General features: G+C 42.4%; 1 protein-coding gene across 1 annotated transcript; it reads right to left on the bottom strand.

The window, feature by feature from the left end:
- Positions 1-5,604: 5,604 nt before the first annotated feature.
- iyd (iodotyrosine deiodinase) lies at positions 5,605-11,103 on the bottom strand (the record flags this gene model as incomplete). Its single annotated transcript, XM_080833568.1, has 5 exons — positions 5,605-5,951; positions 6,241-6,397; positions 6,563-6,722; positions 9,961-10,155; positions 10,917-11,103. 5 exons carry the CDS (start codon positions 11,101-11,103, stop codon positions 5,769-5,771), a joined length of 882 nt encoding a protein of 293 aa, XP_080689694.1. The 3' UTR covers positions 5,605-5,768.
- Between the last annotated feature and the right edge of the window lie 4,554 nt (positions 11,104-15,657).

Below are 15,657 nucleotides of genomic sequence, written 5' to 3'. Positions count from 1 at the left end.
ATGAAGTCAGAACATTATCTAGTACATCCTCAGTGAATCTCTACAAATATAAGGAATCACCTCACTATCAGTTTCAAACCTGTCTTCCACCAGTCTTCTCTTACTGATAGAAACACTTTGCTAGGTTTCACTTTCATTCTTGCCAAGAGGTTTGATACTGATGGTGAGGTGATTCCTTATATTTTTAGAAAAAGAGTTAAGGTAGGTTTTACAATTCAGCAGTGAGTGCCGGAGGACAGGTTTCTGGGCTTAGATACTGTTTCCACATTGGAGATGGTAGGAACTGCGCCAACAAGGGAACCTCTGGCGGCTGAGATTCACTGAGGATGTACTAGATAATGTTCTGACTTCATCTGTGGTATAAGTAGGAAATGATTTCAGAATGTAATGTGATATTACTTTATTCACAAAATACATTTATCTTAATCAGCTGATATTGTTCCTAGGTAAAGTACATTTCAGATTTTACACATGAATGTAGTATGTTATAAAGTCACACTCACACCTCTATTCACTAGACAGTTTGCAACACTGCATAACATATACTGAACAGTGGACTGGTCTTGTCCTTCAAGCTTATTTTAACATTTATGGTCATGTTGTTTTTAGTTTGCAGTTAAGGTCAGACAAAATACCACTGTAGACAGAGATGCCAACATCTTTGTTTGGGAAGATATTATACAGGAAATAAAGAGATGCATGCACTTCCAAAAATATAAATTTGTTTCCACATGGATGGACTATAACACAGGTAGCAAATTGTCCCTTTGTATTTTCAACGTACTTTCTTACATGTTTAATTTGCCTCCATTATTGTTCTCTCAGAAGTGTGCAAATGTGCCCATCTGTGTGTTACTCAGGATTTTTTTTCTCTCTCAGTTCAATTCAATTCAATTCAATTCAATTCAATTTTATTTATATAGCGCGATAACAATACAATTGTCTCTAGGCGCTTTACAGAGCCCAGAGCTCTCCTAATGTTCTCTGTAGGGAATACCTACAATATCCCCATCTGGGTGTGGCTGCTGGACATCTACCCCTATAATCCCTCCATTTGCTTTGTGAAGCCCACTAGTACCATAAATGATGTGGATGCCAATGGCAAAATCTACCTGCCTTACCTGCACAAATGGAAACATGTGATTCCTTCGTGCTCTGTTGACTCCTTTTATCAAGTGTCATTTTGATAACCTGACTTGTGAGGTTGTTGTATCGTGAATTTGACAGTGCATTATTACTGGGAAAAGCCCTTGCGTCCATTGTCATCCTTTGACTTTTTTTGTTTGTTATTTGTAGCTCAGTGTAAAAATGCCATTCTAGTGAAATTAGCCAGAGACACTAATGTGACATTCTCTGGTTCCTCACATCTTCTGTTTTCTCACCCAATTACCCTCTAATATGTGTTCTGAATGTGGCTTGCATCTTTTGACTGGATTTTGATGTCTGCACCATACCAGGCCTTTCAGACTGTAGAATCAGCCCCTTTGTAATGTCACTCAGTGGCGCAAAAAGTGGGTATGCGCTGTATGCGGCGCATAGAGGCGCCGCACCATGGGAGCGCCAAAGCGATGGTAAAAAAAAAAAAAACATGTTTGGGGTATTTTCTATATGTAGCTGCTGTTGTGCGTTTCTAAATCATTTCTGCATTTCCTTAATGTTATAACATTTTAGAGGACTAAACAGGCTAGAGTAGGCGCCTTATCTCTTAAGATTCCATAACAGAATTTTGACATAGAAGAGGGAGCGTGAGGCCGTGACCGCTACACACACAAGCAGTTCGAACTAAGCTACGAGTAGTGAGTTGGTTGGATGGAAGATGGATAAAGCAAAAAAGCTGTTGGGAGCTTTGGGAACAGAAAAAGAAAGCGGTAAAAGGAGAAGACATGTCAGGGGATGCGACAGCAATTAAATAAGTGGATGGTGAAAGGCAACAGGTAGGTTTTAAGGTGACTTTACGTTTGTGCTTGGAGGCTTGCAAATAATGTTAACAGACTAGCTAGCAGGCTAGCTAGCGTTTGCTAACATAGAAATGTAGCAGCTAAATGGGGTTTATGGCTAGCTTAAGCCTCATCAGTAAGGCTGATGATAGCTACATTTAGATTTTGGTTAAACCCCTACTGTACCAATCCCATGTATGACACATCTCAATTTTATTAAGGCAAAAATAACAACTGGTAAATATAAGGTGGCAGACGGGCTCTGGTAGCATTCACAGTAACTAACAAGAAGCTGGAAACGTAACTCTGGTTACCATGGTTACCATGGTTACCATTAGCTGTTCATGTTAGCTGTGCTGTCAAACATACAGGCTATCTGTTGGCATGAATCATGATGCAATACTAGATGAATGGGCAAGTGCAAAGGCACGGCGTGTTATTATTTATTATTATATGGCAATTTAGTAGCAACTAAAGGGGAGGGGGGGGGGGGCGCCAAAATTGTTGCTGCATACCCCCCTGACACTGGGCAGTTGCACCCCTGATTTCACTGTATGAGTTATGAGTAGCTTACATAATTATATGTAATACCATGGTATGACACTAGATCACGTGTCAAAATCAAGATCCAGCCCGCCAAACAATTTCATCTGACCCCCAGGCTCTTCGTAATGTTGCAATAAGTTACATTCATTTGAATGGGCCACAGTGTAATTTTATTTGGCCCGCAAGATAATGTGAAATGTCTATCAGAGCTGGCCTGCCACGGCCTTCGGGATGTCGCACGCACCACTAATACTGCAAGTCCCACAATGCACTGGTTGGTAGCCTATGTCAATTTAGGCCCGCAAGCGCGAGCCTTTGACTCACTGTCTGCAACCTCATCACATGAAGTCAAAGTTTAGCTTGCGGCCATCTCTATCCCCCCAAAAATGGCCAATATGGGCAGAATATATGTTTATCGATGTAAAGGGCAAACCTGTTCAGGCTCGGACTGGTAATCTGTGATACCGGGCATTTGCCAGAAGGGCCGGTCCACATTTCGGCGTGCGAGGGCCGGCCCTCCTTCAATCATACCGGCCCCAATACTTATTATAGGACCGCCTTACTTACCTGACAATACGGATAACTCAAAGAGCCCAAGAAAGAACCTAACGTCAAATTGTTGCAATGGTGCATCCAGTATAGCGCTTCCTTGTCATGCACATCTATGTGACGGTTGGTATATGGTATCATTTTCTATTTCTTCAAACTGTAAAATCCTGTTTCTTCAAACTGTACAATCATTGCAACAAACTAAATTTAAATAAAACTAAAATGCTTTCTTTAAACTAAACTACGATTTTCTTCTTATATTTGGCGAATTTATGTTCGAATATTTTGCAAAAATATGTTGCGGTGCACGATAGGATTATACATCTAACAGCGAACGTTAACGGTCCATGGATGCTGTGGATGATGCTTCGCTTATATTCTAATTTCAGTGGATGGGCTAAAAATCATGGTAAGAGTTGGCAAAAAGAAGAAAGGGGGAGCGGAGAAGATTCGGGACAAAAGGCAGAAATCTCTACAAGCTGAGGCGTCTGGATGTTTTAAAATAGATCGCTTGTTTGCTGTGGCCAGTGCTTCAACCGTTGCTGCTAGTGCCCCCGACGTCCCTGCTGCTACAACCGGCGAAAATGCAACTTCAACCGACGAAACTGAGGACTTTACTGGAGAGGTTAGTCCAGGCTCCAAGCCAATTGATGATGATGTCTATGTTGGGTCGGAATTGGAGGATTCCCTGTCCAGTGAGCAGGGCGTGGGAAATGATGCGCATGAGATGTGAATAGTCTCTGAATATTTTAACATGTATAGCCTAGTCATAGTATTTTGGTCATTGGGCGACATGAAAATCGCCCCAGACCTCTCCCATTGACTCCCATATTAAATGCGTTTACTTCACAAAACAGAGCTCTCAATGCATTCTCTATGGCTTCCGGGAGGGCTCGCCCCTCCAAGTCTATTCATAAGTAAGTAAGTGGCTAACGCTGTTATTTGCAGTGCACAGTCGCCATCTACTGACCACTAGTGGTAATGAAGTGCGTGGTATTATGGTCTCGACCATAGACATGTATACGTCTATGGTCTCGACTTCCTATAGACAAGTTTTTGACCCGTTTCCGCTTTACTTCCTTAACGCAAACATAATCCATTGCTTGCTAGCAGGACTGCTCGGGTATGTTAAACCGTGTGGATTAATGTGGAATAATTGCAACTTGCAAGAAGCCCCGCGATCAAGACAGCGTCAAGGTAGGCCGTTTGGTTTTTAATTGTGCCCACCGCGACATGTTGACTTCGGCTCACAGGTCTTTCTTAAGTAGGTTCGCTGAAGTTGGTTCGGCTCATTTGCGCTAAAGGGGGGGGGGGGGGGGGGTCGGTCGGTCCATAAGGGGCCGGTGTAGATCATGGAAAAATGCCAGGGCCGAAAATCGGTCCCAGTCCGACCCTGAACCTGTTTATCTTGTGCATTGGGCCGATGTGGCTGTAATGAAAGAATACAATTTAAGACGGCACTATGAAACGAAACACCAAGACAAGTACAAACATCTGGACATGAAACAGAAGCTCCAGAAGGAAGAGGATTCGAAAAGGTGGCTGGTGTCACAGCAGACTGTGTTCGTAAAAGCCAAATCACAAAGTGAGGCTGCTGCTGTGACTGCAAGCTTTATTGTTGTAGTAGCGGAGATCGCTAAGGCAGCCCGACCCTTTATAGAGGGAGAATTTGTCAAGAACTGCATGATAAAGGTTTGAGACATCATGTGCCCTGAATAAAGGAAAGCATTTTTAAATGTGAGCCGGAGCAGAAACACCGTTGCTGATTGTGTGTGTGACCTTGCCACCGATCTACAAGAACATCTGATGGGAAAGGGAAAATATTTCATCGCATACTCCCTTGCTGTGGATGAGAGCAGCGACACATTTGGTACTGCCCAGCTGCCAATCTTCAACCCTGGAGTGGACTCGTCTCTTTGGTTGTATATGAACTTCTGGGAACTTAATCAATGCATGGCACAACTACGGGGAAAGATCTCTGTGAAGAGGTATCCAAATGTGTAAATGAAATGGGGCTGCCTTTGGACAAACTTGTTGGACTGACCACAGATGGAGCGCCTGCAATATGTAGAAAAGAGAGGCATAAGAAAATGAATGCCACTGATGTTTATTTTATTTTGAAATTTGATCTCTGTGTTAACAGGCAATAACTAAAAGGCCAAAGCGTTAGGCTGCTTGTCACAGATTCAGTAGGCCTACGTTAAACTTAAGTTCATGTTTAATCTTTTTTTTTAAATAAACATTTGATATGTTCAGCCCTCGACTTGGACGCAGTTTTACATTTTGGCCCTCTGTGTATTTGAGTTTGACACCCCTGATCTAGAGCCTTTCGGTATCCTCCAGGTTTTTACACAAACTTATGACTGGACATTCCACCAATACAACTCAGTATGATTCAATCAATTTGAGGATACTGACTATTCCAGCTCAAGGTGGTGACAAAAATACTATCCTAAGATGATTACAATCCAAACTCATCATGGCTGTATGATGTTGGTTTAAAGCAGCATTATGGAGTTTAAGTGTTAAACCAGCGAGCAAGCTAGATATGTTTATCTGTCCCACACATGAATTTATTTGAGGATTTTACCAAAAGTTGTTGCTTATAAAAACACACATCTAAAAAGTGCCAAATTATTACAAAGAGTTGCTTTAACATTTCCATATGTTAACTAAGCGTTTGCTGATGTCATCATATGTAGACCATGATGTCATCATATGTGGACCACGATGTCATCATATGTGGACCACAATGTCATCCAGGGGTTTGCGTTTGAGATCAGGCACGGTGGCCTTTGCTGCTGCGTAGCCGACTGGAAGCAGCATCAGCAGCTTCTCATTGGCCGGACGGCGGAGGAGGAGCCTCAGCTGGGGACCGCAGTTCAAAGGTGTCGACGTTACGGTGACCAGTCCAGCGTTCTATCGCGGAATTGGAGGAGAGTAGTGTCAGTCAAAAACAGAGGAAGAGCTAGAAAAGGCATGTTGGAAGATATTTAGAAATGCAAAATGTAACGTATAGCACATAGGTTGTGTGCATGCTTGTGCATACGTAAATGTTTCTGTCCATCTGAAATGTGAATCAATTTTGCATGCATGGCTGTTTGTTTGTTCAAGTCAAGGATGGCAATTTATACAGAGTGTGTGTCTGTCTGACTGTGTGTGTGTGTGTGTGTGTGTGTGTGTGTGTGTGTGTGACATTGTGTCTTACATGCAGTCCAGCCAGTAGCAGACCACAGGATATTGACACACTGATCTCGTTGTAGTAGTGGGTCTTCTTTTTGCCATCGGGCAGGATTCCGTAGGCTTGCTTAAAAATCAGGATAAGGTATGGGGCTTCATCCAGATACTCCTTCACCCAGTTGGTCCTGAAGACGGAAGCAGGTGTGGAAAAGGACAGCTGAACAGCTGAATGATTCATTATTTGTATTATTAGTCTTATTATTAGACCCAAGTACACTCAACCACAAACTCATACACACAAACACAGGTCCACACAGGTCACACAACCACACACACACACACATTCTTACCGGAGCCTCTCTAGGTCCTTGACCCACTTGTCCCCCATTCTCTGCCTGTAGTTGATCTCCTCCTCCTCCTCCACGATCAGGCGGATCTTGTGTTTGGTCTCGGGCTCGGCCACCACCACAAACGTCCACGGCTCCGTGTGAGCACCACTGGGGGCTGTGCCTGTCAATCAACATTCTATCAATTCCTGATCACTTGAATTGATCAATCAAATATTGATCGACTAGCTATCTGCTAAACAGTATGGTAGTGTAGACCAGGGGTTTTCAACTGGTTTTGTCCCAGGGACCACCATTCTGACTAGAAAGTAATTTGCGGCCCACTGATGTACCTGCATGCGCGTGTGTGTTTGTAACTGCCGCCCCCACGCTCCCTCCCCCTGCACAGATATTCTGCCTATAACACTTAAATATGTGAAATGATCAGGGTACATTGGTAGCCGCTGCCACCCCCCAGCCCCTGCACAGATATTCTGCCTAAAACACTTAAATATGTGCAGTTATAAGGGTAGATCACTAACCGCCGTCACCACGCCCCCACCCCCCGCGCACATATTCAGCGAAATCTGGAAACGTGTTGAAATATCCAAGGAAATTTATATTAAAAAAAAAAATTCAATGGTGAACTGATCAACATGTCGCGGACCCCCTGCAATGCCGTCGACGACCACCAGGGGGCCACGGACCCCCTGTTGAAAACCCCTGGTGTAGACTATAAGAAGTCCATTACATTTACATACTTAGTAGCCACTTTTATCCCAAGCGACTTATAGTACAGTTATACATTTTCATCAGTAACCTATGTGGGAATTAACCCCAGGGTCTTGATGTTGTTAGCTCCTATAGCATGCTATATAAATGACTTGAAAAGCGCTATAAGTTAGTAGAAAAGCGCTATATACAGTAAATGCAGTTCATTTTCCATTACTGAATCTGCACTATGGAAAATAATCACTCCAGCCCCATGGCAGTCTCACCCAGTTGAGAGACAAAATGACCAAAGGCCTGTAGTATTGACTTCAATTGTGATTAAATGAATTGAGAATTATACAGCGTCATTACCCCAGAGGCCTAGAGTGGACCCTAGGCAGTCTGCCAATAGACGAGGAAGAGGCACAGATGATGCAATCAGCAGTGTCCCCAACTTAAAACTTAAGTACTAGTACTTAGTACGTAGTTGGAGGACACTGAGGAATATGCCACTTACCTTTTATTGATTTCAGTTCAGCCTTTAATACTCTTCAGCCTAATTTATTATTAAATATATTGAAACGGATTGATGTCAATTATTTTATTATCAAGTGGTATTTTTCTTTTTTAACTACCAGAGTACCACAGTTTGTTAAGGTTAACAAGGCAATATCTGACCCCAATAAGCACAGCCCCCCGGGAACAAGTGATAATTTTACAACCCTGGAATCAGACAGTTTGTGGATTGGTGCTGAGGAAAACTAACTGAGGAGATAATATTCGGTCCCAGATGAATTGGTGACCGTAGTCCGGTATTCATTTACAATGTACCTATCACATCGGGTTCCTTCATATACATATCTTGGTGGTCCCATCAACAGCTCACTCACATGGCTTGCTCATGTTGAAAACATTTGTTCTAGGCTTCCACAGAGGATGGACTTTTTACGAAGGTTTAGACTTCATAAATAGCAAACTTATACTTCTGTTTTTATCAAATGAATTCAGAGTGTAATCCAATAAGGTGTGCAGGGTGTGTATGGTTGTCAACACAGGTAAAATCTAAACCTGCACATCCTGAAGATAGGATGCCCAGGAAGCTAATATGGATAAATGATCACCAGTATCTTCAGTCTTCTTTCTATGTTGAAATCTGTGATTAGACTCATTCCGCCCTAAGACACTAAATAACAAATCGGAGAACTTGGCATCTTTTTTATTGCTTTTATTATTATTTTTGTTTTGGTTATATTGCTTTTATTTGCTTTTACTGCCTTTATTGTGTTATTTGCCACTGCAGTCTATTTTTATTTTCTATTTCTGAAGAGCTACTGGCACGCACTCAGCATGTTAAGTTGAGCATGTTGTTTTGTATGAGCCTTAAAGGAACAGTCTGTAGTTTTTGGTGGCATCTATTGTAATGTATTGTAGTATTCATAATTACGTTTTTTCATTACTGTATAATTACCTGTAACTTTTGTTTCCATTAGCTTAGAATGACCCCTCCACATCTCGAAGGGGGCGGGTCCTCTTCCATGGAGTCCATGGTGCACCACACAGCCATGTTTCTACTGGCTCAAGATAGGGATTTTAGCGTTGTTATGACATTTGATGGCCGCTGTACTTGGTACTCGCACACACTTGTAAAGGGAAGGATATTATCTGGTTGCAATTCAACAACCTTAACACTAGATGCCACTAAAAACACGCTGTACCTCAATAGATGATCTATTTGCTGGCTTGTATTTGCACTGTGATGTTGGCATATGTGCTGTATGTCGTGTGACACAGTGGCCTGGAGCCAAAAACAAGTTCCCCTTCAGGACAGTAAAGTCTACCTTACCTCTACCAGTTGCTCTACCAGATTTAGAGAATAATACAACATTCAATAATGTTAATGTATCGACCAAATACTGATCAATTAGCTCTCTCAGTATGCTAGTAAAATTTCGAATTAGTTCATTATTAGAAATCCCATATGTATGCAAATTAATGTTTGCGTATCATATTTCCATTAAATAATTTTAGCAGTCCCTCCCAAAGGGACTAGTATATTGCTTTTATCAGTATGTGTACTCCCTTGGTGCATATTATAGAGACAATAAAATCCAGTTAGCATAGTCGGTAATTAGCAAGTTAGTTCATATGAAATTAGTGTTCCTCCACCGGGTAAATAATGGGCTTGTTTTACTGGGGAGCACAAAGACTGTGTGCCTGTACTGTAGGTCTTTAGGACACCTGCTGCATGGATGAATGTGCATTACCCACTCAACAGAGTATACTTTGTGATGTATGTACTACAGAGGGTATACTTTGTGATGTGCAGACTACAGAGGCTAGGACATTCCTTTGCATCAACTCATAGTAAGTGACAGCAGTGATGGGGTGAGTTGGTTGTAATCCAGAGAAAAGGAGACTCTGGAAGGAATCCAGTGCAGAGGAGATTGGGTCAGACACACACTAAGTACAGGTCCGATCTGGTCTCCAATCAGCCCTCACACACACACACATACGCACGCACGCACGCACGCACACACACACACACACACACACACACACACACACACACACACACACACACACACCTCACCCTCACTCTCCCAGGGAATAAAGGTGTTTTATACTGTATGTGGAATAGCTCCAGATTTGAGAAACACCCTATTTGAACATAGTCAAGGGGTCAAAGTTCAGAGGGCAAAGGTGCAGTGTACCTGCTGCACGAATTATGTTGTCAATGACTGATCGTGGAACCGGTTCTGGACTGATAAACCTCACTGATCGCCTCTTGTTCAGGAGTGAGTAGAACTGCTGAGAACGTTCTAGCATCTCCTCTGGTGGATACCGTGTCGGGGTGTACGGAACATGGACGAGGTCCTCTTCTCCTCCGTCCACCCATTCATCATCCTCTGAATGGATACAGACACAAATTCTGACCAATCACCATCATATACCACAGCGGACACTAACTGTGACCTATCATGGTACTCTGCGTCGATAAAAACACTATTGTGACTTATTATTCTCTGAATGAATACAGAACAATTCTGACCATTTATTAGATTTTCTATGTTTATTTCAGTTTTTCTGAAAAACCTGGCCATGACCAACTCTGAGTATGGTCTGAATGTCTACACCAATATTTAAAGCTCCAAATTGTCTTAAAACTTTTATTACATTCCTATGAAAACCTGATAATGTTTTCAACACTCAGTTTTAAATACACTACACTACATAATCTAAATATAATCAAAACAAATAGAATTGTAGAATGCATACAATGATAGAAAAGCATTTTAAAAAAATTGCATTTACAGATTTTGACATTTATCCATGACCTTTCATAATCCTCTCTCTGAAACTCTGGCACAAACAGGCACACACACACACACAGTCACATATCCTATAGATACCTGATACACCACTTCACTGGGCTAAAACGTTGATAACCTGTACATGACCTGTTACCTCACCTTAAATGTGCGCTGCTCACCTAACCTCCGTTACCTCCCCTAACCTCTGCTTCTCCTGTTCATCTCAACATTGAGGGTCGACGGTGGAAAGACAGTTTTTTTACAGACTAGGGCTCTTCAAGCTACCGAGTTACAGAATACTGAATACTTCGACGAACAGCTAAAATGGGTAACGTTACGGGGTGCGTGCGCTGTACCGTTGTCTTTAGAGCTGATTTCCGTGTCGTCCTGCAGGTCCTCGTCCACCCACGGCCTGGCCTCTCTCGTGGATTTGGAGTCTGGCTTTGAAGTTGTCTCTGTCTTCTGGAAGCTTCTGAGAACGAAGGCGATAACCACGCACAACACCGCCACAAAAACTGGCGTGAAAGACGAGACAAGCGCCATGGTTGCGAGTTTTCGGAGCAGAACAAGACGCTCTTCAGACTTTCACTGTCAACTGAGTCAGCAAAAGAAACAACAAACTCCCAATTTCAAGAGGCAGCGACGTCCATTGGACTTTGTAAAAGAGGTCAATTACAGAGGAGGTTCCCTTTCTAAGTTAATCATCAAACAATTCTTCAAATATCGACCATAAATACAGTCTGCATTGCATATAAAATGTGTGCAAGCCTGTAGATAGTCTTGTGAACACGTACAGGTAATCTATGAATATATTATTTGGCACAGTTGCAGTAACATGCTCTCAGAAGTACACTAGTACATGAACTTGATAAACACGAAGAGAGCCCTTCAAACAGGGGCGCTGTGGGTGACGCTAGGGGGCGATATTGCGTAAGGGGTTAAAGTAGGGGCGATGATAACCTATAGAAGCTGAGTCTCTCTCTTTAACCTATGTCTATTTTATCTTATATCACCCCCTCTCGTTCTGTTTATCACACACACACACACACAGAGATTCACACGCGCACCCTCTCTCTGAATGACTGGCCAGCCCAGTGAAGCATGATGAGTGGGACTGTAGTGTGTATACCGTGTGTACGGTGGATAAACACTGGGGTATGTGCCCTACATAGAAACAACTGGAGCATGGAGGAGCAGACTGCAGGGCTACGGTCATGGTTTACTCACTCACCATAGGCGAAACACATAGACAGACAGACACACACACAGAACACTATATAAATGCGCAGTACCACCCAAAATACAGACAGACAGACATACACACACACACAGAACACTATATATCATGCAGTAACACCCAAAATACAGACACACACACACACACACACACACAAACACACATACACACACAGAACATTATATTAACATGCAGTAACACCCCAAATACAGACACACACACACAAAGCACACTAAATAAACACACTGACCCCCAAAACACAAACACACAGAGGGAGGACACATACAAATACGTAAAGAGATGTAAACACAAAAAAACACATACTATCTCTCTTTTACACAGACACACACACAAACCTACCATATATACACACTACTGGATTAAAACAACCTGAAGTACCTCAGGTATATTCAAAAGCCCTTATGCCCTCAAAGACCTCAAGTACCTCAGGTGTATTGCCCCTTCTTTGCCTTTCCATTCGATCCTGGCGTTCATCTAATTCTGGTGAAGGGAGGGACTGCCAAAGCACACAGTATGAATGACTAACCCACCGCCCAATCATCCATTCAAGACTTACCTGTGTAGGTGATAAACGCACTAAAGATCTATTTATGGTCTAAACAATCTGATCTGGTTTTAATACGCAGGACCATTCTTTGCCTTTCCCTTTCCTCCAATGCTGCCCTGTGGTTTATCTAGTTCTGCTGACAAGAGGCACAGTCAAACCCACCCACCCATCCATTCAGTCACTCTAATAGCAGTCTGCTCTGTCTGTAAAGTACAGGCAAATTACAAACAAGTGCAATTAGCCCAAGCCAAATTAGGTAATGTTTTGTGAGGGTTGTTTGCTAGAAGGCTGGAGGTAATGAGACAATAAAGGAATGTGTGTGTGTGTGTGTGTGTGTGTTTGTGTGTGTGTGTGTGTGTGTGTGTGTGTGTGTGTGTGTGTGTGTGTGTGTGTGTGTGTGTGTGTGTGTTTTATAGAGATAATGGGGGAAACAGAAAGTTCTACTAGGCACTAACACACAGACAAATAGCTTTCTGACACTCTCCCAAATACATCACATTTCAACATTTCCACACACGCACGCACACACTCACACACACACACACACACACACACACACACACACACACATAGGATTTGTGATGGCTGGCCTTGTTGGAGTTGCATTAGTGTGATGAAAGGCTGGTGTTCTGGGCAGAGGTCCTAGACCACGGCACATCACAACGCAGCACGTCACATCATGTCACAGAGTGGCTCAGTCACACAACCAGCGTCCCAATTCAATTATGTTCGTTTTCAAGCCCAATATTTTTAGATGAAACAAATTACTCAGGGGACCAACACCTCCCCCCTGCACCACACACACACACACACACACACACACATACACACACACACACACACACACGCACACACACACACACACACAAACACACACACGCACATACATGTTTTTGCTTTTTCACCCTTCCTCTATCTTCATCTCTTCCTCTCTCATTGATATTCTATCTTCAGTTGAAATCCAGCTGGGAACGTCAAACACAGCAAACCTCCTCATGGGGTTGAATGTAATTTTTAAAGACAGAATGTCAAAACTGCACTTTAATCCACTGTCACATTGCCACTGCCCTCTCCACACCCACACACACACACACACACACACACACACACACACACACACACACACACACACACACACACACACACACACACACACACACACACACACACACCTTCCTGATATCCTGACATGTTCTCTGTCACATTTACTTTTGTTGTCGTTGTCTCTTTTCACATATGAAGAGCATGCAGGCGACACACCATCTCAGAGCAAGTGTGCATCTCCAGTGCTAGTGCTAGTATTATCATTGCTGCTCCACATTTCAACTAATAATAGCATGTCATACACTGGCTCTAGTGATTTCATTACAATAATGGAACACTACTGATTGTAGAACCCAAAGGCCTACTTTAGAGTGTTTCATTTCATTGTGACCTGTGTCCCTATGACAATAACCGAACATTCAGGTTAAATTCAAATTTTTCAAAAGGGCCTTTTGAAAATCTCACCAGTGTAATGTGTTACTTATATGCTAATATAAGAGTATTCTTTTTCTACTCCCTGCTTGTTGTTGTTTTTGCCATGTTGTTGTTTTTCGATGATGCATAACGCATGTAGATTATATCTGTTGTTTAAATTTAATTATAAAAGGCTTGTTTTTCTGCTCAAGAGATCAAATAATATAAACAGATGGTTTGAAGTCTCTGTCTCTGCTCCTCTAGTATGACACACACACACACACACACACACACACACACAACCACACACACACACACACACACACACAGACACACACACACACACACACACACGCACACGCACACACAAACATTCAGTTCCAGTAATCTGTCTGGCTGTCTGAGCTGATTATCTTTCCCTATACTGTCATTAATAAATACACATTCAGTGCTCACACTGGTATGCGACCTGGACATGTGCCCTGGCCAAGAGCCAATGATATCCAAGACAGCCGCCGACAGCCAATCACACGCAGGAGAATCACGAGCCCACTTAGCCAGGATAACACTTTTGAAGGATCTAGACCATTCAGAGCAATTATAGCTCCCCAACTGAAAATCCCCATCAAAGTGCTCTCGTGATGAACCTATACACTCGATTTCAGACACAGATGTCTTTCTATAGAGACATAGGGGGAGGGAGGTGTCATTTCAGTGAGATATTGTCTAAGTTCTGCTGAAAAGCCATCTGCAACATTCATTAGAGTTGCAGTCACTTCTCAACAACCAAGAGGCCCATTACTTATCCCACAATGGCATTTCGGTCAGGCGATTCATCCAAGGCTGAAAGCTGAAACATATGATGATGATCCAAAATGACATTTGTTCATTCAGGTCCTTCCAGCTGATGCTGCCCAGAACTCGCTGTAGCCAAATACACAACAACACCATAAGGAGAGTACCTGGCTTAAAGTCCATTCATCGTTGGTCCACCTGGTCATTTGGCCAATTTTAGACTGAGTGTGAGAGAGACAGAGCGAATGAGAGAGACACACACATACAGTATATAAGTAGATAGATAGATAGATAAAAAGATAAATAGAAGTATAGATAGATAGATAGATAGATAGATAGATAGATAGATAGATAGATAGATAGATAGATAGATAGATAGATAGATAGATAGATAGATAGATAGATAGATAGATAAATAGATAGTTAAATAGCAAGTTGCCATCTGGTGTGAAGCTTTCAGGTATTTGCCAGGTAATAGACTGTGATATGGGAAACTAATTGTAAGCTGAACACATCAGACACAAGAGCTGTAGCGACGCACACAATTTCACAGCCCTGTGGAATCTTACCATTCTGATCAAGAAAGATGTTAAAAAAATCAAACTAAATTCGCTTTGGTGATTTGAACCCCTCCAACCCCCAAACTTATTTTGGTGTATGAGGTCATTGCACCTTTGGCCAGTGTTTTTTAATTCTCTCTCTCTCTCTTTCTCTCACTCTCACTGTTTCATCTGAACCTAGAGCAGCTATAATTCCCAGATTGGCACTGATATGTTACTGTTTTAATTGGCTTAACAAAATTTAATTAGATGGATGCTGACTTTGAATCTGGCATAGCAACCACATGGCCCCGTAGAGCAGTGCTCCATGTAGCGCAATGAGACACAGGCAGCGTTTTACATCAGACAGCCTGCCTCACATGAAACACACTCTCTTACATCCAGCAGCATGGTATATTACTAACCCAAATGCTATCCAGTACAGCACAGTACCAGTACAGCACAGTACCAGTACACCGTGAACAAATGTGGGCTTTCCT

The sequence above is a fragment of the Sprattus sprattus genome (assembly GCF_963457725.1).
Source record: "Sprattus sprattus genome assembly, chromosome: 2".
Lineage (NCBI taxonomy): Eukaryota > Metazoa > Chordata > Actinopteri > Clupeiformes > Clupeidae > Sprattus > Sprattus sprattus.
The sequence above is the reverse complement of the archived record's forward strand: the minus strand, read 5'-3'. Positions and strand labels throughout refer to the sequence as shown.